Genomic DNA, 26,909 nt, shown 5'->3' with positions numbered 1-26,909 from the left:
CAGTGTCAATTTAATGTCTCACCTCACCTTCGACAGTGCTGCACACCCTCGATACAACATTGAGGTAATGCTGGGTCTCCCTGACAGCACTCTACTGCACTGCAGAAAGACAGCAGTGTTTTAAGGAGGCAGTTCACAATAACCATAAGCACCACTGGGGTAATTAGGGACGAGCAATAAATCCTGGACCTGAAGACGAGTTGCACGTTAACTCTGTTTTTCTTTCCACAGATGCTGTGTTTTGCGCTGGCCTTGCCAATGAAGCCAGTGGCTGAGTGAGGTTTTATTAATGAGGTATTTATTTCATGATTCTCACAGATACCACCGACGACCACACGTTACTCTGGCTATTGAACCACATCCGACTTGGGATCCCTGAGCTGATCATTCAGATTCGGCATCATAAACACACCAGTGTTTATGCTTTCTTCGTGACAGCAACGTATCAGAAGTACGTGGGAGTCGGGCCGTGTGGGAATTTGTTTCGGGTGAGATGGGGACTGTGCTGGCCGAGGAGTGCCAGGCTGGCTGCAGCGGAGATCGTCCTTTATCCACTCACGGGATGAGGGTATCTCTGGCTAGCCAGCATTTATTGCCCATCCATAATTACCCAGAGGGCAGTTTAGAGTCAACCACATTGCTGTGGGTCTGGAGACCAGACCAGGTAAGGATGGCAGTTTCCTTCCCTAAAGGTCATTAGTGAACCAGACAGGGATCCTCCCTGCACCACCCCCCCAACCACCACCCCAGCAATGGTTGCAAAAATTCCAGATTTTCATTGAATTCTAATTCCACCATCTCCAGTGGTGAGATTCAACCCTGAGTCCCTAGAACATTACCTGGGTCTCTGGATTAATAGTCCAGTGATAATATAACTACCCAACTGCCTCCCCAAGGCTTCCCCACACATGGCTGGAGCGAATCGATGATTTAAGGGCAGTACATGTATACGTTCGGCATTACTGCAGTTAGTTTGGCAAGTATCTCCTCTCTGTCCATTTCTCTGTGCAGTTTGCTTCGAGGAGCTGAGGAAACAGGACTGAGGAAGCCAGTGAAGGAGGAGTTTGGGGGAGGATCGAGGGCATTTTCCTGTGAGGAGGATTACATCTACGAAAACATTGAAAATGAGATCTATTTCTTCACTTCTCAGGTGAGTCTAGAGGGATTTTCACTGACAGCCCCATTGGTCGAGGAGATTTCAGCACAGAGCTCAGTTCCTGGTGCAGGGCTGAGGGAGTGCTGCATTTTCTGAGGTGCTGTTCTACAGTGAGGTGTTTAAACCTGCCAAGTCCCACATCTCCCCTCTCGGGCACATGTGAAAAATCTCATAGCCGCTCTTTTGAAGAAGTCCCTGATCAACATTTATCTCTCAATCAGTGTTAGTGAAACATGTTTTCTGGTCATTCATGGCAGTGATGATTGTGGGATCTTACTGTGCATAAATTGGCTGTCATGTTTCCCAAATCATGCTGCAACTTCAATTCATAATTTCTTTTATTTCTGATCTCTTCCCTTCCGTCAGTGTTTCTCTCTCTCTCTGTCTTCCTGTGTCTGTCTGTCTCTTACATACCAGCCCATCTCTGAATGTGAACCAGTCAGTACCTATAAAATGAGGCTTGAATGGGCCCTTTTTCTTTGGCCCTTCTTCATGTTTAATGCCCCTGTCAATTACCAAACACAGTTACCTACCCTAGATGGTGAGAATAGACCACCACAGGGATAGCTACCATCACTTCTTCTACAGCCTTTCCTGCAAAAAGGAGACAAGAGACAATGAAAAAGAGGAAGAGAGAAAGATAAAGATGAACAGGCAGGGTGTGTGGATGACAGAGAGAGAGAGAGAAACAGACAAAGAGTGAGAGACTGAGCAAGACAGATGAGAGAGATAGACAATGGATGGACAGAGAGCATGGGTGACAGAGAGACAGAGAGTGAGAAACAGAGTGGCAGAGAGACAGAACAGCAGAGAGGGAAAGATAGTGGCAAAAAATGAGAGGCGGAGAAAAACAGACAGACAGGAAGCAAGGAACAGAGAGGGAGAGTTGTACAATAAACAGAAATTCCAATTTAATTTTGAAATGATTGTGTGATAATCAATAACAACTCAGGGATTTACTGATGCAGCACAGTCACGTTGAAAAGGGAAACCTGATAAATCAATCAGGGAACAAGCGCCCAAAAGCGATGTCCATAGAGTGGGATGATGAGGGTTGGGACGAGGTTTGTGTGCAGCATGAGCACCAGTAGAGAATCACTGGGCCGAATCGCCTGGTTCTGTGCTGTAAATGTCAGTGCAATTGGATGTGGCTGTGCTGAATTCTCTCATGCTTTGATGAGGAGTATTTGATATGATGGAATAAAATGGAATGACCCTGTTTGTGTCCTCAGGAGCGGCAGAGTATTATCAGATACTGGCTCGAGAACCTGAGGGCAAAGCAGGGGGAAAGCCTGCACAACATCCACTTCCTGGAGGGACAGCCAATCAGTAAGTGACATAAGGTTCATGTGGGGCTATTTGTAAGTGGCACATGACTAATCACCTCATTGAGCTTGGAGCTCATCACGCTCACATCACCCTGCAGACTGACTCTGAGCATTTATAATGCCCCCAGTGCCACTGCGGGTCTCCTCATGTCGAACACTCTCACCAGTCTATCACTGCAATTGGAATCATGTCTACCTGTATCCCTGGCTCATATATTCAACAAAGAAACCTACAGCACAGGAACAGGCCCTTCGGCCCTCCAAGCCTGCGCCGATCAAGATCCTCTGTCTAATTTGTCATCTATTTTCTAACAGTCTGTGTCCATTTGCTCCCTGTCCATCCATGTACCTGTCCAAGTATATCTTAAAAGACGCTAACGTGTCTGCGTCTACCACCTCCGCTGGCAACGCGTTCCAGGCACCCACCACCCTCTGTGTAAAGAACTTTCCATGCATATCTCCCTTAAACTCCTCCTCTCACTTTGAACTCATGACCCCCTAGTAATTGAGTCCCCAACTCTGGGAAAAAGCTTTTTGCTGTCCACTCTGTCTATACCCCTCATGATTTTGTAGACCTCAATCAGGTCCCCCCTCAATCTCCATCTTCCTGAAGAAAATAATCCTAATCTACTCAACCTCTCTTCATAGCTAGCACCCTCCACACCAGGCAACATCCTGGTGAACCTCCTCTGCACCCTCTCCAAAGCATCCACATCCTTTTGGTAATGTGGCGACCAGAACTGTACACAGTACTCCAAATGTGGCTGAACCAAAGTCCTATACAACTGCAACATTCCTTGTGAATACTGGGTTAGCTGTGCCAACAGTGATAGGAGTCTCAATGTATGAGAGATAGGAGCATGTGTAGGCCATTCAGCCCCTTGAGCCTACTCCACCATTCATTTATGATCATTGGTGATCTGGTTGTAAACTCCGCTCCACTTTCCTCTCCATGCCACCTCCCTTGCCCCCCATCATGACCCTCCCACCTCCACCCCAAACCCAATTTCTTTGTCAAAAATCAAAACTCTGTCTAAACCCATCTTGAAGCTTTTGGAGAGCCAGCCTTGGTGTCCTGGGGAAGGAAATTCCAAATCACAGAGTTATGGTGCAGATGGACGCTATTCGTCTCATCATGTCTGCTCTAGCCCTCTGAGTGCACATTATGAGCCATTCTCTTGCTATTGTATCTCTGAGCAATCATCCAATGCCATCCAGAAGGCTTCAATCAAACTGACCTGCACCACACTTTCAGGCAGTGCACTCCTGACCCTAACCACTCACTGTGTCAACAAGACTTCTTGGACATAACATTTGCTTCTTTTGCAAATAGTTTTAAATCCATACACTCCAGTTCTTGAACCTTCCACAGATGGGAACAGTTTCCGCTTGTTCATTCTGTCCAGATTTCACATGATTTTGAAAATTTTGATCAAATCAAATCCAAGAAAAACAGTTCCAACTTGTCCATCCATCTCCCTCAGTGAGGTTGTTCATTCAAGGAACCATTCTTGTGAATCTTTTCTGCACTTTCTCCAATACCTTTGCACCCTTCCTATAATGAAACTATTCCTTCCTTCCTATAGTGTGGTGCTCAGAACAGTATGCAATACTCCAGCTGGGGTCTAACAAGTGTCTTCTGTAAGCTTAACAACACTTCTTTGCTCCTGTAGTTGATGTCCCTGGTAATAAAGACAAAGATACGTTATTTACTGTTCTTTCTACCTGCCTGCATCTTTAATGATTTAAGCACAATTTACATCCAGACCCTCTGCTCCTACACCCCCTCTCTATAGCAGTACCCCTATTGCTGTCTCTCCATTTACTTTCTTGGAAATGTATCACCTCATACTCAGAGTCATAAAATCGTAGAGATGTACAGCATGGAAATAGGCCCTTGCTACCCAGCTATTTGAAATTAATCTGGTCCCATTTGACAGCATTTAGTCAATATTCCTCTAAACCCTCCCTATTCTTCTTCCCATCCTGATGCCTTTTAAATGCTGTAATTGTACCGGCCTCCACCACTTCCTCTGGCAGCTCATTCCATACACGCACCACCCTCTGTGTGAATAAGTTACCCCCTAGGTCCCTTTCATATCTTTCCCCACTCACCTTAAACCTATGCTGTCTAATTTTGGACTCTCCCATCCTTGGCAAAAGACATTGACTATTCATCCTATCCATGCCCTTCATGTTTTTATAAACTTCTATAAGGTCACCCCTCAGCCACTGATGCTCCAGGGAAAATAGCCCCAGCCTATTCAGCCTCTCCCAGGAGCTCCAACCCTGACAACATCTTAGTAAATCTTTTCTGAACCCTTTCAACTTTCATAACATCTTTCCCACAGCAGAGAGACCAGAATTGCACACAGTATTCCAAAAGTGGCCTCACCAATGTCCCGTACAGCTGCAACATGACCTCCTATACTCAATGCACCGACCAATAAAGACAAGCATACTGATTCTATGATTCTATATACCAAATGCCTTCTTCACTGTCCTGTCTACCTGCGATTCCACTTTCCAGAAACTATGAGCCCACAGTCCAAGGTCCCTTTGTTCAGCAACACTCCCCAGGACATTACCATAAAGTATCAATATGGCACTTCGACTTTTCGTCTGCCCACTCCACCAACTTATCATCAAATCTCGGAGACTACAGAGTAGAAGGCTCTGGAGCCTTGAGGAGTTGATTTCTTGGAAATGGGATCCTTTTGACGAAAGCTCCAAAGCTAACAGAGCCGGGAAAGGGGGTGAATGTGGGTGGAGAATGTTGGAGGATGGGTGAAAGTGAACTGGAGAGGAGCTGAATTTCCATTCGGTTAGACAGTTACTGACCCAGCCTGTTTTCTGCCCAGTTGCAGAACTCCTGACTCGGGGAATTATTCAGCAAGTCTTGCCAATCCATGAGCAGCGCATCCTTAACAGACTGGTGAAATCTTGGGTTCAGGCCGTGTGTGAGTCACAGCCAATAGGTGTGTATCTTGACTGCTCTTCACTAAACTATTGTGTGTTGTCAGTAAAAGATCATTCAACATTTTCAGAACAGGAAAGGTTGTCCACAAACTGATCAGAAAATCTTGATTTATTTAATTTCCCTGGTTTTGCCAAATTTGCTGCATTCTTCAACACTGGGCCCCCTTCACCGCGAGCCCCCCTGCACCCAGCGGCCCCCTGCACTGTGTGACCCCCTGCACTGTGGGTCCTCCAGCACCATGGAGCCCCTGCACCATGCAGCCACCTGCACCATGCGGCCCCCTGCACCGTGTGGCCCCCTGCACCCAGCGGCCCCCTGCACCATGTGACCCTCTGCACCGTGGGTCCTCCAGCACCGTGGAGCCCCTGCACCATGCGGCCCCCTGCACCATGCGGCCCCCTGCACCGTGTGGCCCCCTGCACCATGGGACCTCATAGATAATGAATCTTGGCTCCCCACCAAGACCTTCACTTTACCAGTTTCTCTGCACAATAAGCTGATGAGTCTGTCTTCTCTTTTTTTCTGTTCCAGACGAGATCTGTGAATATTTTGGTGTTAAAATCGCAATGTATTTCTCCTGGCTCGGATACTACACGTGGTGCATGATATACCCAGCCGTAATTGGCTTTGGGCTCTGGATGTTTACAGAGTCAGACCAGGTAGAGTTTGCAGTGGGTGATTTGACAAATCTGCATATAGGAAAGAAATCTGTCCTGAATTGTCCACTGTAGAATGTATATGATGCCAAAATATATTCCTTTGTACCTTTATCTTGGACCCTGCCGTTTGGATGTTAGACTGAACCAAGATCTCAGCTACCCTCTTTAGGTGATGCTAAAGATTCTGTGGCACTGTTTCAAAGGAGGACAGAAATGTTCTCATCAATATTTAAGCATCAAGCATTGGTTAACAATGTCACATTTGGTTCACGTGGAATCTTGCTGTGTGCAAATTGGTTGCCGCATTACAGCAGGTGACTGCACTTTAAAAGCCCTTCAACAATAATAGGCCCTCTGGGACGCCCTGAGGTCATGAAAGGTGCTATATAAATGCAAGTCTTTCTTTCCTTAACAGACCAGCCGTGATGTGATCTGTGTGGCTTTTGCCCTGTTTAATGTTGTGTGGACCACCTTGTTTCTGGAAGGTTGGAAGCGTCAGAGTGCAGAGCTCGCCTACAGATGGGGAACACTGGACCGGCCAGCAGAGCTTATCGAGGAGCCCAGGGCCCAGTTCAGGGTGAGAACGATTTACATCTCGCCAATATGTTTACACACATGGTATAACGCCTGACACTGTAAAATCCCGAATGTAATCTGACCAGGAGTTCACTTTTCCTTACTGACAGAGGATTTAAAGGTTTAGTAACAGGCCATTGAACCTAACCGGGCCCTGAACAACGTGGGCCGCGGAGAGAAATTTGGGAAATTAGAGTGAGATGTCGATAGGGGCCCTTTTCAATGTCAAGACCAAAAAGTCACATTTTCCATCCAAGTCCCGGGCACCGAGACTGGATTCTCGTTATCCCACATTCACTCATCATTGGGACTGTCTTGTTAAGCCATTCAAGGGGGTGGATCACAGTCAGTCGTGGCAGTTTGTTTTATTATGGTCTTGTCACTGCTGTGGGAGAGAGGCCGCAAACCCATTTGTGAGGTTTGGGGTCGGGCTGCAGAGGGGATTGCAAAGGTTAAGGTGCAGGCCCCAGGCACCCCGGGACTGACCTGAGAAGAAACCTCTGAGGGGTCCCGTGTATGGCTCCTGCTGCAGCTGGGGTGCCGGTGGTACTGCCACGCCTCCTTGCCAGACAGGGCACCTGGGGGTGAGGGTAAGGTCCCCTCAGAAAAAGGATGTAAGTGCAGATCCATGTGCATATCCTGCAGACTCTGAGACTGCTGGAATCTGGTTCTCCATGGCCGCTGCCACCCTGCCCATGGAGGCAGCCAGGTGGTCGCATGCCTGAAGCAGCATGGTCTCTGATGGCATTGCTGCAGCCCTGTGCCCTCTGTGCCAGCTTTCCCACTGCCCTCACCAAAACCTGCTGCTCCAGTCCCTGCTTGTGCTTGGCAACCAAGTCTCTGGTTGTCAAACACCACAGGCTCCTCTCCTGCCTGGGTCTGAGCAGGTGCCCAGTCTCTGGCAGAGCTCCAAGTGCTGCCAAGTTTCTCCCTTGGTCAGCTGCAGCGGCAGGCCAGTGGAGTGGTCACCAGCAATTCTCCCAACTCTAATCTAGTTGACATTCTCGCCATAAGGGTCAGGACCTGAGCTGGCGGATGGTGCAGGAGGCAGCCCTTCCAACACAGAGAGAAGTGTTGTTTTATGCATTTGGAAGCAGATTGTGCTGTACAAATACATGAGGGTAACAGGACTGAGCACAGGATATCGTGTTATTGCCACAGAAAAAGTACAGACAGAGATCAACGTTAATGTTAAAGAGAAACTGAAAGAACTGCGGATGCTGTAGGTCAGCAACAAAAACAGAAATTGCTGGAAAAGCGCAGCAGGTCTAGCAGCATCTGTGAAGGAAAGAAGCAGAGTTAATGTTTCGGGTCCGATGGCCCTTCTGCAGAAAGGTTCGAAATGTTAACTCTGTTTCTTCCTTCACAGTTGCTGCCAGACCTGCTGAGCCTTCCCAGCAACTTTGTTGTTGTTGTTAATGTTAAAGAGGTCCATTCAAAAGCCTGACAGCAGAAGTTCTGGAAGGCGTTGTTCTTCAATCTGTTCATATGTGTATATGAACTTCTTTATATTCTCTCTGATGGAAGAGGGTGGACGAGAGTATAGTTGGGGTGGGAGGGGCCTTTGATCATGTCGGCTGCTTTCTCCATGCAGTGCATAGATGCAGCCAATCGATGGGTGGCTGGTTTGTGTGAAGTACTGGGCTGTGTCCACAACTCTGTGTGGTTTCTTTCAGCCATTTAATGCTTCTCATCTCTCTCTCTCTCTCTGCACCACACCCCTCCCCCACCTCGGCAGGGTGTCAAGTGCGTCAGTCCAGTTACAGGGTGCGAGGACTACTATTACCCACCTTGGAAACGGCGGGTGTTCCAGTATTTTGTCAGTCTTCCTGTCTGTCTCTTCTGTCTCTGCGTGGTCTTCTTGACCATGTTAATCTGCTTTGAACTGCAGGTCAGTACCAGCCACCTGTTTCAGGCTCACAGATGACCCATTAGTGAAACCTTGTACAACATAACTAAAGCACGGTTGTAATTTTTCTTGAGAGAATACAGCAGCTGTTTTGTAAGCATGAAACGGGATGCCTCATCTGCCATAAATTGAGTGCAGATTCCAAAAGATGTTCGGCAATTTAACACAGAAAAACATTCAATTAAGATCTAGTTCTGCAAATATCAAACACATTAACTTAGAGAATTTTAGCCCAGCTACATGTCACTACAAACCTAATGCAAGCCAAGAATGTTGATTTATAAAATCGGTTCTCTTTTACTGCTATCATCAAGTAATCCCAACGGATCCAAACCCCATTCTATTCCAACCCACTGTACGCTATCCCATTGGACCCAAACCCCTTCCCATTCTCTCCCACTGTACATTATCCCAGTGGACACAAGCATCTTCTCATTCTCCTCCATTGTGCAATCTCAGTGATCAACAAACGGCCAAACTCAACTAATTATAATTCATAAAAGGTGATAGTTGATGTAATGAAATGTTTTCACTGTGTCCCATTATGTTGCATTATTGAACTTTGAACTCACATAGTTAAGGTACTGGTCAGAACAATGCTCAATTGGATGAAGGAATTGTTGGGGTCAGGCACGAACCAGCCTCTTGGGCTTCACTCTGTAGGGCTGTCACAGAGCTCCAATCTGCATTAGAGACTCATCAGCTCCCTATACAGTGTATGGCTAAACCGGCAGTGTGTGCTGTTAAAGCCTTGGTCAACTCCAGTACACTCTGTAATAACAAAGTGTGAAGCTGGATGAACACAGCAGGCCAAGCAGCATCTCAGGAGCACAAAAGCTGATGTTTCAGGCCTAGACCTAAGGGTCTAGGCCCAAAACATCAGCTTTTGTGCTCCTAAGATGCTGCTTGGCCTGCTGTGTTCATCCAGCTTCACACTTTGTTATCTTGGATTCTCCAGCATCTGCAGTTCCCATTATTTCCAGTACACTCTGCGCTTTGCCTGCCTCAGTCTCCCTCAGTAGCTATCTGAGAGGTGTGATTAGTTAACAAATTAAACATTGTCACATATAATCTAAACTTACAGTCTGGGGCAGCAAGGAAGCAGTGCTGTATTGCCAATGGTGCTATCTTTCAGATGAGAAATAAAATCACTTGTTTGTTAGTATCATATTATAAAATGGTTGCAGTGCAGGAGAGCATTCAGCCTGTCAAGGCAGTACCAACACTTTGCAAGAGAAATTAATCTGGTCCGACTCCCCTATTCTTTCTCCGTAACCCTGGTAACAATGGTTATGCAGGTACTTATCCAATTCCCTCTTGAAAGGCACAGTTGAACCTGCATCCAGCACACTCTCAGGCAGTGCACTTCCAACCATTCACTGCATAAAACTGCCTCCCCCTTAATGCGTTTGACTGTTCTGACTGCCTCTGCAAAAGAGCCAAAGAGACCCACTGTTCATTACAATCAGGTATTGGCGTGATGCCAGGTTATTGGACATATCTCTAATGAACAGGTAGTTTGTATCAAACAGCATGTCCCTTCATGTTTGAAACATGCAGAGCACTGGCCATACTAAACATAGTGTCCAATACTAAATGTGTTTCCATAACTGGACAACATTTACTAAACAAGTCCAACTGTGCTGAGAATTACACTGACATCCAGTTGAAGATTGTCAGTCAAGTTGGCAACGTAGCTCACTTATTCCTGCTAGACGCCACCATGTGTTCATCTGTGAGGCCCTGTCCTTTGCAAACAGAAATAATATATTCATACATTATGTCTTTTTATCCAAACAAAATGCTTTGGAACAGTCATTCCTTGTACAGTTTGCAACCCAATGCCTTGACCAATCAGAGTGAACTTTCCTGATTTGAATTTAATTAAACACTTGAGGCTTAACAGTTGGTCCATTCCTTATGGCAACACCTCAACCAATCAAGGCCACTGGCCAACCAATGAACACCCTTTTCTCATGCTCTATAAATTGTTGTTCCCATTGAAGTTTGCTGTTCTTGTAATTGTGTCCTGTTGAGTGCAAAACAAAAAACTTCAACAACAGGCCCCTTTTTTTCAGCAATAAAGCAGTCATACTGGCCCCATGGCAAACATCTTCTTCCAAACCAAAAAATTCCCATTTATAACTACTCTGTGTTCCCTGTCACTTAACCAGGATTGTAAATTAGAGAACCCACGACATTGTCCAGAGATCAGGGCATTTACTCCAATGTCCTAGTTATTATTTATCCCTCAACCAACAACACAATAGGAGAACTTCTAATCTGTGATTTCAGATGTTACTAATGTTGAGTTACTATCTCAGTGAACTACACAAAAATAGTCACTTTACTCCAATAATAGTTCGGTGTGCCTGAGACTGTTTGATTCAGGGGGTTTTATTTTCTGAAGTCTAACAAATACTTTGTTCATAATTTATTTTCTGCTTTCCCATTTTCCAGGAATTTGTGTCAAGTATCAAAGAATTGCCATGGATAGTCACCTATTTTCCTAAAATCTTTTTAGCTATTGTGATTACAATTCTTGACGATGTTTACAAGAAAATTGCCTACTGGCTAAATGACATGGGTATGTGCTAAATATATTTTCCCCTTCGGGCAGTGGGGGGAGGGTGGGTTAGTGTGGATGGGGCCAATTACTTAAGTTTGTTAAGATTTTCGTCTTGTTTTTTTCATGGGATGTGAATGTTGCCGTCTGGGCCCAGCATTTCTTGCCCATCCCTAACTGCCCTTGAGAAGGTGGTGCTGAGCTGCCTTCTTGAACTGCTGCAGTCCACCTGCTGTGGGTTGACCCACAATGCTACTGGGGAGGGAATGCCAGGATTTTGACCCAGCAACATTGAAGGAACGGCGATATATTTCCAAGTCAGGATGGTGAGTGGCGTGGAGGGGAACTTGCAGGGGGTGGTGTTCCCATGTATCTGCTGCCCTTGTCCTTCTTAATGGACATGGATGGTACCTAAGCTGAGTGTCGATGCTCGAGGGAGTGAGTATTAAATGTGGTGGTTATGGTCCCAAACAAGTAGGCTGCTTTGATTTTTTTTTGTATTCATTCATGAAATGAGGATGTCACTGGCCAGGCAGCATTTATTGCCCACCCCTAATTGCCCAGAGGGCAGTTAAGATTCAACCACATTGTTGTGGGTCAGGAGTCACATGTAGGCCAGACTGGGTGAGGAAGGCATTTTCTTTCCCTAAAGGACACTAGTGAACCAGATGCCCAGGATAATGCCAAGCTTCCTCGGTGTCATTGGAGCTGAATTCATCCAGACAAGTATTCCATCAGACTCCTGACTTGTGCCCTATAAATGGTGGACAGGCTTTGGGGAGTCAGGAATAGGTTACTCGCTGCAGTATTCCTTGCATCTGACCAGGTTTTGTAGCTAATTGTATTTATATGGACAGTCCAATTCAGTTTCCAGTCAATGGTGATGCTAGGAGCTTGGTGGTGTGGGAATCAGTGACGGTAATGCCATTGAACATCATTACCAGAAGGATGTTAGTTGTACGATGGGACTAAAGAAACTGGGATTGTGCTCCCTAGTTCAGAGAAATGAGATGTCCAAAATCAGGAAGAATTTTAACAAAGCAATTGACGATAAATTGTAGAAACGGATCAATAACCAAAGGACAAAGATTTAAGGAGATGTTGGGGTAAGTAGAGCCCTGGTACACATTAGCATTGATCTAACAGGTGGTGAAGCAGGCTGGAGAGGGGAAAGTAGCCTGCTCCCCTTCCTGTATTACAGAGGAGTGAGATACCCCCAGGTCCCAATCTACCTGCACCCATACAGCTTCCAATGGTTCAGAAGAGCCTCAGTCACTCAGGGGAAAGTCCCATACACACCAGTATGAAACCAGATCAAGATCTACTGGCTTAAACTGGCTTTGAACTGGATTCACACTGGAGGTGACCACAAGATGGGTCAATCTGTTTATTGGAATTCTGGCACCAGTAGTTTTCATAACTATTGGCACAGATTTAGATGATGCAGAGAGACTGTGCGAGGTTTATTAATCTATATGTATGTTATGTTCAGCGTTTTGTTTCTACTTTTATTTTTAGACAGCTGCTATCCATCCTGACTGACCATCTCACAGCTCCTGAATGCCCACAACCCACCCTCACAGATCCTGTTCCCACCCCCACTCCCCACCCTTGCAGCCCACCCCCCCAATAGCCATACTTATAACTCCTGCCCCCCAGCTCCCCACCAGAGTCAGACCTGTACCCACACCTACAATCCCCACTCTTCTGATATGCTGCAGCCCTTCAAACTGTGCAGCACCTCACAATGTGTTGCCCCTCCAACCTGCCTGGGCTCAGTACCCCGGGTATTTCATGTGCCTTGGTTGGGGGGGGATTGCGGGGTGAAAATTTGCTTAGTCAGCACAGGGTCAACGCAGGTCATTGCAGGTCACCATGGGGTCAACGCAATCTTCGCGCTGTCATTGGAGGGTCACCATTGGGTCAGAGGTGAGTCAGTGCGTGTCACCGTGCGATCATTGGATGGTCAGCACTGGGCCACTGTAGGGTCAGCAGTGGGTCACCGAGGGGCAGTGCAGCATCAGCGTTGGGTCATTGCAGGCCACCATGGGGGCAGTGCAGGGTCAGCGTGTGGTCAGCATTCAGGATGTAGGAAACACATAGGATTACACTGTCCCACTGCTTTTGCTTGTTCCCATACAACTCAGAAGGGTCTGTGTTGCCATGTCTCAGCCACATTTCTCTCTGTTTCCTTCTTACAGAGAATTACCGTTTACAGAGTGCCTACGAGAAACACCTCATCATTAAACTAGTTTTGGTAAGTGTTGTCTTTTGGATGAGACATTAAACTGAGTTCTCAACTGTTGTAGAGCTATTTATGATGCAGAAGAGAACCATTCAGCCCATCAAGTCTGTACCAGCTGTCCATGAAGCAGCCCAGTTGGTGTCAATCCTCTGTCCAGTGCCCATCATACATCAATCTTCTTTCCTTCATTTGATCATCCAGTTTTCTTTTCAAATCATCAGTTGTGTCGACATTCCTCATGGATGAGGTGTTCCAGGTCCTCCCCACTCACTGTGCCAAAAGAGATGTTCCTCACACCACCCCCTGCATCGCTTATTCAAAATCTCAAACCTGTGGCCTTTGTCCTTGTTAAAATCCTGAACAGGCCCAGCGTATCTCCCCTCTTCTCCTTTGCTCCACAGAAAACAGCCCCAGCTTTGCAAATTACCTAGTGAGTGTTTTGAATCCAGTATAGCGGAGGCCTAGTGGTACTATCGGTGAATTATTATGGTAATGTTCTGAGCTTCAAATCTCGCTGTGGTGGAATTAAGATCCTAATAATTACCATGAAATCATTGTTCATTGCTGGGGGGAAGCTGGGGAGTGAAAAAGGAATCCCATCTGGCTCAATAATGTCTTTTAGGGAAGAAATTACCATCTTCAGTTGGTCTGTGACTTCAGGCTCACAGCAATGTGGATGACTCTTAATTGCTCTCTGGCCAATTAGGAGTGGGCAATAAATGCTGGCCTGGACACTGACACTCACAATTTCTGAATGAATAAAAAACTATTCTTCCGTTCTGACTGGATTTGCAATGTTACCTGTTTTTCTCCCCACAGATGTCGCCAGATCTGCTGAGTTCCTCCAGCATTCTCTATGATTGTTTCAGATTTTCAGTATTCTGCGTTTATTACTGCAAATTACATAACCTGGTAACTAAACACCACCCTGGCAGTTCCTGGTTGCCATTTTAACTGAGGTTAGAGTTTAAACTAGCTTGACCAAAATTCCCATCATGCTTGATTGTAGCAGGCCTCCTGACTGAACTGGTACCACTGTGATAAATCTCCTCTGCACTCTTTCAAGGACCCTTACAAATTTCCTCCAATGCAGTGACCAAAACTGAATAGAAAGCTCTAACTAAGGCCCCCACTCTCTCAGTACATCCTACCATTTTTGAAGATGAATGTGTATGCACCCACCCCGCAGTTCCTCTGTCTGTGCACACTCAAATGTTTTTGTTCCGAAATGTGTCACCTCACTCCTCCCTGTGTTAAATGCCAGCAGCCTTGCCACTTGTGTGCCCGTTCTGCTAGCCTCTTTGTGACTTACGAGGGTTTAAACTAGTTTGGCAGGAGATTGGGACTCCGAATAAGAGAGGGGGCCATTAAGAATTCAGGAGAAATTACATTCACCATCGAGAGCAAGTTTACTATTCAGGATAGCCAGGGACACAGTAAAGGGCAGGAAGAGACTTCTGGTTTAAAATGTATTTATTTCAATGCACGAGGCCTGACTGGTAAGGTAGATGGGCTCAGAGCAAGGATTGGCTCTGGGACAGGGGTATTACAGCCATACCAAAAGCATGGCTGAGAGAAGGGCAGGACTGGCAGCTCCATCCTCCTAGATACGGAAGCTACAGGCGTGACAGCAGTACAAGTAAGCGAGAGGGGGAGCTGCCCTTTTGATAAGGGAGAACAAGAGTGCTTAGTGAGGATATTGTTCAGGGGTCATCAAATCAGGCCGTATGGTTAGAACGTAGCAACAACAAGGGGATTATTACTCTGTTGGGACTGTATTACAGATTGTATTAAGCAGCTACGAGAGGAGCAGATATGTAGAGAGTTTGCAGCTACCAGTAGGAGTTATAGAGTAGTACTAGTTGGAGATTTTAATATCCCCTGTACTGACTGGGCCACCCAGTGTAAAAGGCCTGGACGGGATGGAATTTGTCAAATGTGTCCAAGAAAGTTTCCTAAATCACTATGTAGAGGGCCCTATTCAAGATGATGCAATGCTAGATCCCCTGTTAGGAAATGAGTTTGGGCAAGAGACCTAAGTGTCAGTCAGAGAGCACTTTGGGTCCAGTGACCGTAACTCTCTTACTTTTCACATAGTTATGGAGAAATATCCACAGGTTAAGGTGTTAAACTGCCAGGACAGTTTTGGAGCCATTAGGCAGGATCTAGCAGAGGTCGATTGGGTGAGTCTGTTTGAAGGAAAGGGAACGACTGGCAAATGGGAGACTTTTAAAAGTGTGATATCAAGAGTCCACGGACAATATGTCCCTGTTAGGGTGAAGGGAAAAGCTGGCAGGTTTAAGAATCTCTGGCCAACGACCGATATTGAGGCTGTGATCAGGAAAAATAAGCCTTACTTTGGGTTTAAGCTATCAGGCTCAAGTGAATCCTGAGATGACTATAAAAAGTGTGGGAGCACACTTAAGAGGGAAATCAGAAGAGCAAAAATAGGATATGAGATGGATCTGGCAGATCAGGTTAAAGATAATCCCAAGAGGATCTATAGCTGTATTAAGAGTAAGAGGGTGGTTAGGGAGAGAATAGGGTCCCCTTAATGATCAGCATGGCCACCTATGTGTGGAGCCACTGGAGATGGGGGAGATTTTTAATGAATATTTGTCCTCAGTGTTTGCTGAGGAGAGAATCGTGGATGCTAAGGAAATAAGGAAAACAAGTGGGGATGTTTTGGTCTGCATACACATTACCAGAGAGCAGGTGTTTACAGCCTTAAAGCACATTAAGGTGGATAGATCCCCTAGGCCTGATCAAGTCCATCCTCGGATGTTGTGGGAGGCTAGGGAAGGAATTGCAGAGGCCCTTGCAGAGATTTTCGCTTCATCTTAAGCCACTGGTGAAGTTCCGGAAGACTGGAGTGTGGCTAATGCTGTTCCATTATTTCAGAAAGGTAGCAAAGACAAGCCAGGGAACTACAGGCCAGTGAGCCTGACATCAGTGGTAGGCAAGTTATTGGAGGGGATACTGAGGGACAGGATCAAGCAACATTTGGATAGTTAAGTGATAATGGGAACTGCAGATGCTGGAGAATCCAAGATAATAAAGTGTGAAGCTGGATGAACACAAGCAGCATCTCAGGAGCACAAAAGCTGACATTTCGGGCCTAGACCCTTCATCAGAAAAGGGGGATGGGGAGAGGGTTCTGAAATAAATCAGGAGAGAGGGGGAGGTGGACCGAAAATGGATAGAGGAGAAGATAGGTGGAGAGGAGAGAATAGGTGGGGAGGTAAGCCGCACCTCCATTTCCCACCTACTAACCTCATCCTGCCCCCTTGACCTGGTCGCCCTCCCCGGACTGACCTATCCCCTCCCTACCTCCCCACCTATACTATCCTCTGCACCTACCTTCTCCTGTATCCATTTTCAGTCCGCCTCCCCCTCTCTCCCTATTTATTCCAGTTCCCTCTCCCCATCCCCCTTTTCTGATGAAGGGTGTAGGCCTGAAACGTCAGCTTTTGTGCTTCTGAGATGCTGCTTGGCCTGCTGTGTTCATCCAGCTCCACACTTTGTTATAACGATGATGGTTGAAGGTTGTTTCTTGGACGGGAGGCCTGTGACTAGTGGTGTGCATCGGGGTCGGTGCTGGGACCTTTGTTATTTACATAAATGATCTGGATGTGAATGTATAAGGCATGATTAATAGATTTGTGGATGATACAAAATTGGGAGACATTGATAGCGAGCAAGGCTATCAAAAATTACAGAGGGATCTTGATCAGATGAGGAAGCAAGCTGAGGATTGGCAAATACAATTCAAAACAGATAAGTGGGAGGTGTTGCACTTTGGAATGTCAGACCAAGGTAGGACTTGTACAGTAAATGGTAAGGTCCTGAGGAGTGTTGTGTAAAAGAGGGACCTAGGAGTACAAGTGCACAGATCATTGAAAGCAGCATCACAGGTGGACAGGGTGGTGACGAAGGCATTTAGCATGCTGGCCTTCATCTGTCGAGGCACTGAGTACAGGAGCTGGGACATTACACTACAGTTGTATAAGTTGTTGGCGAGGCCGTACTTGGAGAATTGTGTACAGTTTTGGTCACCCTGTTATAGGAAAGACATAGGTAAATGTCAAAAAGTCAGCGTATAATTGCTAGAGATAATAGGAACTGCCGAGTTGGAGTCTGAGATAACAAGGTGTGGAGCTGGATGAATACAGGCAGCATCAGAGGAGCAGGAAGGTTGGTAGGACTGTCCTTACAGCCTTCTCTGAGTAACGGTTTCACATTTCCAGTCCTCTGGTGTCACCCCATATTTGGGGAAGTTCAAAGACCTTCCACTATCTACACCTCAATGCCCAGTCTTGGCCAGAGATGAAAGGCATCTGGACATTGTAGCCTTGTGTACGAATGATCAAGGACGGGCCCTGTGTGTTAGCAATGCTCAAGTTCTGCACTACCAAGCAACTATCCATTTCAGTGACTTCTCCCTCTTCTTACCTCCTACCCCACCATCATCCCAATTAATATTTAAGGAATTAATGCCCCACAAAATCATGACCCTACCATTCTTGCACATCTCCAATTTCCCTGCGGATATGTTCCCTCTCTCACTCCCTCTCTCTCTCTCACTCTGTTGCAGTCTCTCTCACCCACAGAGTCAGAGGGTTATACAGCATGGAAACAGACCCTTCGGCCTGACTTGTCAGTGCTGGCTAGACATCCTAAACTGACCTAGTCCCATTTCTGTTGCTCCATTTTAGTTTCTCTATGTCTCTCTGTCTCTCTATGTCTCTCTGTCTCTCTCTCTCTCTATGTCTCTTTGTCTCTCTCTCTGTGTCTCTCTATAGTGTAGCCCCAATAGTATGATCGTACTTTTGTAAATTTTCCACTCTGACCACATTGACTCTAACCTTGCTCCCTCCAGGAAATCCTGTCTTTCCAATGCTACATTGCCTTCCTTAATCCTCATTGTCACCAGTCAGCCCCCATCCCTGCTTCCCCACTCCTCACACCCCACCCCACCCCCACCCTTCCTCCCCCGGCCTCCCAGGTGGATGTAAAAGGTCACATTTCAGTATTTTCAGCCCGAGAGCTGACCCTGTCCAGGGCTCTGAGGCCGATGTTAGTCCCTGAATGGAAATTGTGAGACCAGGTCAGACACCTCAGACATTGTCTCACAGGAAATTGCTGCTTCTGTTGAAACTTTCCAATTCCTGAAGTATTTATGAAAGTTTCCCCTTCACCTGCGTCCCCCCCACCACATCCTACCCGCCCCCTCAGCCTGCCACAAACTCCCCTCAGCACTGGGGGGGTGGGGGATGATGCATGGCCTGGGACAGGAATCCACAAACTTAGGTGCTGCTCCCTTGCTGATCCGTCCCTTAACCATTCCCTTTCCAATTACAGCATTTACCCCTCGTCCCCCTCCCCTCAATCCCCCAACAGCTCCAAACCTCTGGACATAGCCACCACCATTGACCTAATCCCAAAGACAACACCCCTGCCCCTGAGCACAGAGAGGCCCCTTGAGTCATGGGCCTTGGAGACTGAGCCTAAGTGTAGCCCCAACTGCGCCGTCCCCGATAGCCCAGGGCCAGCTCAGAAGGAAAGTCTGTGTTCCTCCCCATCATTCCCACTTGCTGGTGTGAAACGCAAAGCTGCCCATCCCCAGGAATTTGGATCGGCTGGAAGTCCGGTTTCTGCCTTGCTAATGCAATGATGAGGGCCTGTCCCTGTTCACCTCCTTCTGGGGGAGTTTAGATTGAGCCTGATGGAGCTCTAGCCCTGGGGGAAATTAGGTCAGAGAAGCTTTGGGGACAAGAGGCTGGGGGAGGAAGATTTGGGGTGGGAGGCACGAGGGCAGTTGAGAGATTCTAAACTTTAGAATTGAAAGGTGTAAGGACATGGTTCTCATGTCAGTGATTGCTCAGGGTTAAATTTAGAAATAATGATATTTGAGATTCAGTCAATTACAACCACAGCCCAATCGCAGACTCCAGTTCAAGTCCAGGCCCCCTCAACAGCACCTGGTGTAGCTGTTCTCTCTCAGCTTTTCCCCCTTCTCGCTGATTCAGTGATGTGCCTACACTCATTGAACTGATGATCCCTTTTCCCCAGCGTGCTGATGTGTCTGTGATGATGATACTTCTTCACAGCGAGGAGACTTGCCAGTGTGTTCTTCTGTACAGTTCACTGGGATCATCCTTGGTATGGAGGGATTGTCTTCAGAACAAAGATTACACACGTTGGGACTCTGCTCTCTGAAATTTAGAACAAGGAGAGGTGATCCCATTGAAACATAGAGGATTCTTAAGTGACATGGCAGGTAAATGCTGAGGGGATGTTTCCCATCATGGGAGAGTCTGGGACCAGACAGTATAGTCTCAGAAAAATGGGGCACCAATTTAAGACAGAGATGAGGTGGAATTTCTTCTCTGAGGTTGGAGAATCTTTGGCAATCCTGGCCACAGTAGCTGTGGGGTCAGAGTTCTTGTGTACATTTAAGGCTGAGATAGAAAATTCTTGATCAGTTGGAGAATTGAGGGCTATTGGGCAAAGAGTGGTCCGGGAAATGGCTGATGAAATTCAACGTGAGCGAATGCGAGATTTTGCACTTTGGGAAAAAGAATACAGGCATGGACTATTTTCTAAACGGTGAGAAAATTCGTAAAGAGAAGTACAAAGGGATCTGGGAGTGTTGGTCCAGGAATCTCTAAAAGTTAACTTGCAGGTAGAGTCCGTGATTAAGACAGCGAATGTAATGTTGTCGTTTATCTCAAGAGGGTTGGAATATAAAAGCAGTGATGTGCTTTTGAGACTTTATAAAGCTCTAGTTAGGCCCCATTTAGAATACTGTGTCCAATTTTGGGCCCCACACCTCAGGAAGGACATACTAGCCCTGGAGTATGTCCAGCAAAGATTCACACGGATGATCCCTGGAATCGTAGGTTTAACGTACGATGAACGGCTGAGGATCCTGGGATTGTATTCATTATACTTTAGAAGGTTGAGGGGCGATCTAATAGAAACTTACAAGATAATGTATGGCTTAGAAGGGATGGATGCTAGGAAGTTGTTTCTGTTAGATGGGGAGACTAGGACCCATGGGCACAGCCTTAGAATTAGAGGGGGTAAATTTAAAACTGAAATGAGGAGACATTTCTTCAGCCAGAGAGTGGTGGGCCTGTGGAATTCATTGCCACGGAGTGCAGTAGAGGCCGGGAGGTTAAATGTCTTCAAGGCAGAGATCGATAAGTTCTTGATCTCACAAGGAATCAAAGGCTATGGGGAGAGTGCAGGGAAGTGGAGTTGAAATGCCCATCAGCCATGATTAAGTGGCATAGAGGACTTGATGGGCCGAATGGCCTTACTCCCACTCCTGTCTTATAGAACATAGAACAGTACAGCACAGAACAGGCCCTTCAGCCCACAATGTTGTGCCGACCATTGATCCTCATGGATGCACCCTCAAATTTCTGTGACCATATGCATGTCCAGCAGTCTCTTAAATGACCCCAATGACCTTGCTTCCACAACTGCTGCTGGCAACGCATTCCATGCTCTCACAACTCTCTGCGTAAAGAACCTGCCTCTGACATCCCCTCTATACTTTCCACCAACCAGCTTAAAACTATGACCCCTCGTGCTAGCCATTTCTGCCCTGGGAAATAGTCTCTGGCTATCAACTCTATCTATGCCTCTCATTATCTTGTATACCTCAATTAGGTCCCCTCTCCTCCTCCTTTTCTCCAATGAAAAGAGACCGAGCTCAGTCAACCTCTCTTCATAAGATAAGCCCTCCAGTCCAGGCAGCATCCTGGTAAACCTCCTCTGAACCCTCTCCAAAGCATCCACATCTTTCCTATAATAGGGCGCCCAGAACTGGACGCAGTATGTCTAAGACAAAAGTGAGTGTAAGAAATTTCTGATCTGCCATGATCTCAAGGGGCTGAATGGCCTAATCGTGTTCCTATTCCTTGTGGGGCAGAGCTGCAACCGCCGCATCTTGATGAGAGTGAAGCTCCTTCCCTCTGAGACACTCTGCCTTAGTCTTAACCTGACGAGGTTACCCACTGGATGTTTACGTAACCATCGTCTTTCTCACACCAGTCACTATATGATGCCTTTGTCACTGATTCACCCCTGAGTTGGTGTGGTGAGCCTGTGCTAAACCCTGTCCATCTTTGTGAGCAGTAAGAGCCTTGCAGTCAGTAGGCTGTACCCCAACACTCTCAGCTGGATCTGAACCCAGATTCAGAACCATAAACTCTGCTTTCATTCCAGATATACTGGGCCTTTTGGGCCTCAAACTGGCAAAATAGCAGTGTTCTCGTGGCTAGTCTCCTACCTTTACCCTCCACAGACAACAGCTGAGCCAAAGCGCTGTTACTAGTGATGTGCCTCAAGGATCTGTTTTGGGACCACTGCTGTTTGTCATTTTTATAAATGACTTGGACGCAGGCATAGGTGGATGGGTTAGTAAGTTTGCAGATGACACTAAAGTCAGTGGAGTGGTGGACAGTGTGGGAGAATGTTGCAGGTTGCAGGGAGACTTGGATAAACTGCAGCATTGGGCTGAAAGGTGGCAAATGGAGTTTAATATGGATAAATGTGAGCTGATTAACTTTGGGAGGAATAATAGAAAGGCAGAATATCAGATCAATGGAAAGATTCTTGGTAGTGTGGATGTGCAGAGGGATCTTGGTGTCCATGTACATAGATCCCTGAAAGTTGCCACCCAGGTTGATAGTGCTGTTAAGAAAGCTTACGGTGTGTTAGGTTTTATTGGTAGAGGGATTGAGTTCCGCAGCCGTGATGTCAAGCTGCAACTGTACAAAATGCTAGTGCGGCCTCATTTGGAATATTGCGTGCAGTTCTGGTCGCCCCATTATAGGAAGGATGTGGAAGCATTGGAAAAGGTGCAGAGGAGATTTACCAGGGTGTTGCCTGGTCTGGAGCGCAGGCCCTATGAAGAAAGGCTGAGGGACTTGGGTCTGTTCTCATTGGAGAGAAGGAGGCTAAGAGGGGATTTAATAGAGACATACAAGATGATCAGAGGATTAGATAGGGTGGACAGTGAGAGTCTTTTTCCGAGAATGATGACTTCAGCTTGTACGAGAGGGCATAGCTTCAAATTGAGGGGTGATAGATTTAAGACAGAAATCAGAGGCAGGTTCTTTACTCAGAGAGTGGTAAGGGCGTGGAACGCCCTGCCTGCCAATGTAGTTAACTCAGCCACATTAGGGGCATTTAAACAGTCCTTGGATAAGCATATGGATAATGATGATGGGATAGTGTAGGGGGATGGGCTTAGATTAGTTCACAGGTTGGCGCAACATCGAGGGCTGAAGGGCCTGTTCTGTGCTGTATTGTTCTATGTTCTATGTTCCGTGTTCCCCTGTTTCCTGACTCACTCTACATCCTGTTACATTGAAAAGTGACTGGACTGCAACAACAACTTGCATTTGTAGAGTTTCGTTATTATTGGAAAACCACCCAATGCACCTTAAAAGAGAACTATCAAACAAGGATAGCCATATCGGACGATTTTAGGGCAGCTGGTCAAAACCTCAGTTAACATAGTGGGTTTTTTTTGATGGACTCATGGAATATAGGTATCACTGGCTGGTCAAGCATTTCTTGCCAATCCCTATAGCTGCCCCTTGAGAAGGTGAGGGTGAGCTGCCTTCTTGAACCGCTGCAGTCCATGTGCTGTGGTTTGTCCCACAATGTCCTTAGTGAGGGAATTCCAGGATTTTAACCCAGTGACACTGATGGAACAGCGATATATTCCCAAGCCAAGGTAGTGGGTGGCTTGGAGGGGAAATTGTAGGTGGTTCAGACTTATATTACTGTTCATTCACTACCACAGGGTCAAAATCCTGTAGCCGATGCATTCTTACAGATAGTGCAGCATGGAAAGAGGTCCTTTGATCCATCAAACATTCATCCCATTTCCTAGCACTTTGCCTGTGGCCTTTTATGTTATTGCTTTTCAGGTGCTCATCTAAATACTTAAATGTCTTCAGGATTTCTGCCTTTCCCAACCTCACAGGCAGACAGTTCCAGATCTCCAGCACCCTCTGGGTAAAAGATGTTTCCTCAAATCCCCTCTAAACCTCCTACTCCTTAATCTTAAAACTGTGTCCTTGATTGCTGACTTTACTCAGGGAGAAAGTTTCTCTTTGTCTGTATTGTGAATGCCCTTAGAACATTCACCCCCAGCCCCTTATCTGACTCCCGCCCCAATTCCAGCCGTTCCTGCTGTAAGGAAATCAACCCCAGACTATCCGGTCTGTCTTCCGAGCTGAAACGCTCCATCCCAGGCAGCATCCTGGTGTTTCTCCTCTGCACCCCGTCCAGTGCAATCACATCCTTCCTGTAGTGCAGAGACTAGAACTGCACACAGTACTCCAGCTGTGGCCCGAGTAATGTCCTACATACAGCTCCTTCAGAACCTTCCTGCTCTTATATTCAATGCCTTAACTAATAAAAGTCAAAAGTCACACAACACCAGATTGTAGCCCATCAAGTTTACTCGAAATCACAAGCTTTTGTCACACTGCCCCTTCGTCTAGTGACCCTATCCAACCATTGGCTCCTCTGCATCTTGACTAATGAAGACAAATATCCCACAGGTAACTCCCTTCCCAACAGCAAACTAAGGCAGAAAGTCGTATTGTGGTGATGTCACTGAAGTAGGAATCCAGAGGGCCGTACCATTGCTCAAATCACAGTGAAGCAGCGACTGGAATTTGAAATGAATGAATAAATATGGAATGTAAAACCAGCATTAACGAGGTGACCATGACTGTCGCAGATAACAAATGTCAGTCATGGGAGGAAATCTGCCGTTGCTGTGGCTGGATATATAGTCTGGCTTTAGAAACTGTTATTACATATCATCATGCTATTGATTGCTGTAATACAAAAATCCATCTGGCTCACTAATGTTTTTTTTGTAAAGAAGCAAGGGTGATATGAGAAAAATCTTTCTCACTCAGTGAGTAGTTGGGTATGGAATGCATTACCTGGGAGTGTGGTGGAGGGTGGTTCAATTGAGGAATTTGAGAGGGGCACTGGAAGGTTATTTGGCTAGAAATGGTGAGCAGGGATATGGGGAAAAGGCAGGAGACTGAAACTATGTAATAGAACTAGTATAGGTATGATGGGCCAAAGGGTCTCCTTCTGTAATGACTGTCTGATTCTGTGCTCCACTTGGCTGCAGTCCAAGACATAGTTGACTCTTAGGTAACACGGTGTAGAGCTGGAGGAACACGGCAGGCCAGCATCAGAGGAGCAGGAAGCCTGACGTTTCGGGTCTGGACGCTTCTTCATTTTCTGAAAAATGGTCCAGACTCGAAATGTCAGGCTTCCTGCTCCTTTGATGCTGGCCTGCTCTGTTCATCCAGCTCTACACCTTGTTATCTCAGACTCCAGTATTTGGCAGATCCTACTATCTCATGGTTGACTCTTAGCCGCTATCTGAAATGTGCTCCCAAATACCTCTGCTCCAGGAAGGCCAACAATGGCTAGCTCCTGCGTCAAAATAAATGGGGAGAACATCAGTGTGAACAATAATTGCAGCAGATTGATGGTAATTTCCAAAATGGCAGCAGAAACTAGCCTAATCCTACATTTTGTTTCTCTTCCCAGTTTCAGTTTGTAAATTCATATCTTAGTCTTTTCTACATCGGATTCTACCTCAAAGACATGGAGCGCCTCAAAGAGGTAAGATCTCATTTCTCCCTCTCATTTGCAGAATTCCATGCTGTGAGAAATGGGGCTGAATAGCCCTTTCTGTGCTGGGGGGGTTGGGGGGGGGGGAGCGCAGTCACAGGCAGAGGTGTCTTTCGGTTTGTCACTGGGCTTCTTTGCAAGATCTTGATCGCGTTTGCAACCCTCCGTCTCTTGCAGCCACCTTCCTGAACAAAGTGGTTGTGAGTCAGAGCTGTGTGTCCGGTCATCCTTCATTTCACTTGTCTTTTCATTTCTCTGTTTCTTTCCTGTCTCCTCCACAGATGTTGATAGTCTTCTCCCTGTCCAAAAGTCTTATCCGTCAGCTAAAAGACGCCCTTCTCCCGTACATTGTCCTCAAAATCTATCTCCTCCTCATCTTCAAACGAAACATGGCGTCCAGGGTCTTCATTGTCTGCTCTCGATGGCTTCATTGCCAAGTACAAACAGCCTTGGTCTGCTCATGCATGCTTTTGCAGTTTGAGGCACAGTGCAGCGTTCATTCCAGGCAAAAACCATTGGTTTATTTCTGGCAGAGGCTCATACTCATTTCCGAAGGGCAGCACGTGATCAAAAAACTCCAAATCTACCTTTTCTGAACAGAAAACTATTACCCACAGATTGGCCATCCTGACCCATTGAGAGGAACGTCGATCAATTCCCCATGTAACTGAAACAGATTATTTCGGAAGGTCCAGAGTGCAATTGGAATCAAACGTGGGGAACGAAGTGCCCTCTCGTTATTTATAGCAGAAGTTATAATATTTAGTTTTCATTCACTCTTTACTTTTTCCCCTGAAAAGGAATGTGTGTTTTAGTCAGGATTCACAGTTTGACAGCCTGTTCTTGGCTTTCTTTTAATATTTTTCCACTTTCCCCAAATCAAACACGAGGTGGGACTTGTGGAAGTCACTGTGTGTGTGTGTGTGTGTGTGTGTGTGTGTGTGTGTGTGTGTGTGTGTGTGTGTGTGTGTGTGTGTGTGTGTGTGACCCTGTACCCCAGTGAGAGTCAGTGTGCGTGTGTGTGGGGGACCCCATACCCCAGTGAGAGTCAGTGTGTGTGGGACCCCGTACCCCAGTGAGAGTCAGTGTGTGTGTGTGGGACCCTGTACCCCAGTGAGAGTCAGTGTGTGTGGGGGGGGACCCTGTACCCCAGTGAGAGTCAGTGTGTGTGTGGGACCCTATACCCCAGTGAGAGTCAGTGTGAGTGTGTGGGACCCCGTACCCCAGTAAGAGTCAGTGTGTGTGGGACGCTGTACCCCAGTGAGAGTCAGTGTGTGTGTGTGGGACCCCGTACCCCAGTGAGAGTCAGTGTGTGTGTGGGACCCCGTACCCCAGTGAGAGTCAGTGTGTGTGGGACGCTGTACCCCAGTGAGAGTCAGTGTGTGTGTGGGACCCTGTACCCCAGTGAGAGTCACTGTGTGTGTGGGACCCTGTACCCCATACCCCAGTGAGAGTCAGTGTGAGTGTGTGGGACCCTGTACCCCAGTGAGAGTCATTGTGTGTGTGGGACCCTGTACCCCAGTGAGAGTCAGTGTGTGTGTGTGGGACCCCATACCCCCGTGAGAGTCAGTGTGTGTGTGGGTCCCCGTACCCCAGTGAGAGTCAGTGTGTGTGTGTGGGTCCCCGTACCCCAGCGAGAGTCAGTGTGTGTGTGTGGGACCCCGTACACCAGTGAGAGTCAGTGTGTGTGGGGGGGACCCCGTACCCCAGTGAGAGTCAGTGGGTGTGTGGGACCCCGTACCCCAGTGAGAGTCAGTGTGTGTGGAGGGGACCCCGTACCCCAGTGAGAGTCAGTG

General features: G+C 46.8%; 1 protein-coding gene across 2 annotated transcripts in view; it reads left to right on the top strand.

Annotated features, from left to right (window-relative positions):
- ano8b (anoctamin 8b) overlaps positions 1–26,909 on the top strand; it is a 173,862-nt gene that overhangs the window by 113,077 nt on the left and 33,876 nt on the right. The window contains exons 3-13 of one of the 2 annotated variants that reach the window (XM_059638576.1): positions 319–451; positions 1,012–1,150; positions 2,389–2,485; positions 5,346–5,462; positions 5,996–6,123; positions 6,539–6,700; positions 8,438–8,590; positions 11,069–11,195; positions 13,376–13,431; positions 25,030–25,104; positions 25,395–25,550. In XM_059638576.1, the coding sequence (XP_059494559.1) occupies positions 319–451; positions 1,012–1,150; positions 2,389–2,485; positions 5,346–5,462; positions 5,996–6,123; positions 6,539–6,700; positions 8,438–8,590; positions 11,069–11,195; positions 13,376–13,431; positions 25,030–25,104; positions 25,395–25,550 (1,343 nt within the window). The remainder of the gene's footprint in view (positions 1–318; positions 452–1,011; positions 1,151–2,388; positions 2,486–5,345; positions 5,463–5,995; positions 6,124–6,538; positions 6,701–8,437; positions 8,591–11,068; positions 11,196–13,375; positions 13,432–25,029; positions 25,105–25,394; positions 25,551–26,909) is intronic. The other variant, XM_059638577.1, reaches the window with a different exon arrangement.

The sequence above is a fragment of the Stegostoma tigrinum genome, chromosome 30, assembly GCF_030684315.1.
Source record: "Stegostoma tigrinum isolate sSteTig4 chromosome 30, sSteTig4.hap1, whole genome shotgun sequence".
Taxonomy (NCBI): Eukaryota; Metazoa; Chordata; class Chondrichthyes; order Orectolobiformes; family Stegostomatidae; genus Stegostoma; species Stegostoma tigrinum.
This window is presented reverse-complemented; position numbering and strand designations above follow the sequence as displayed.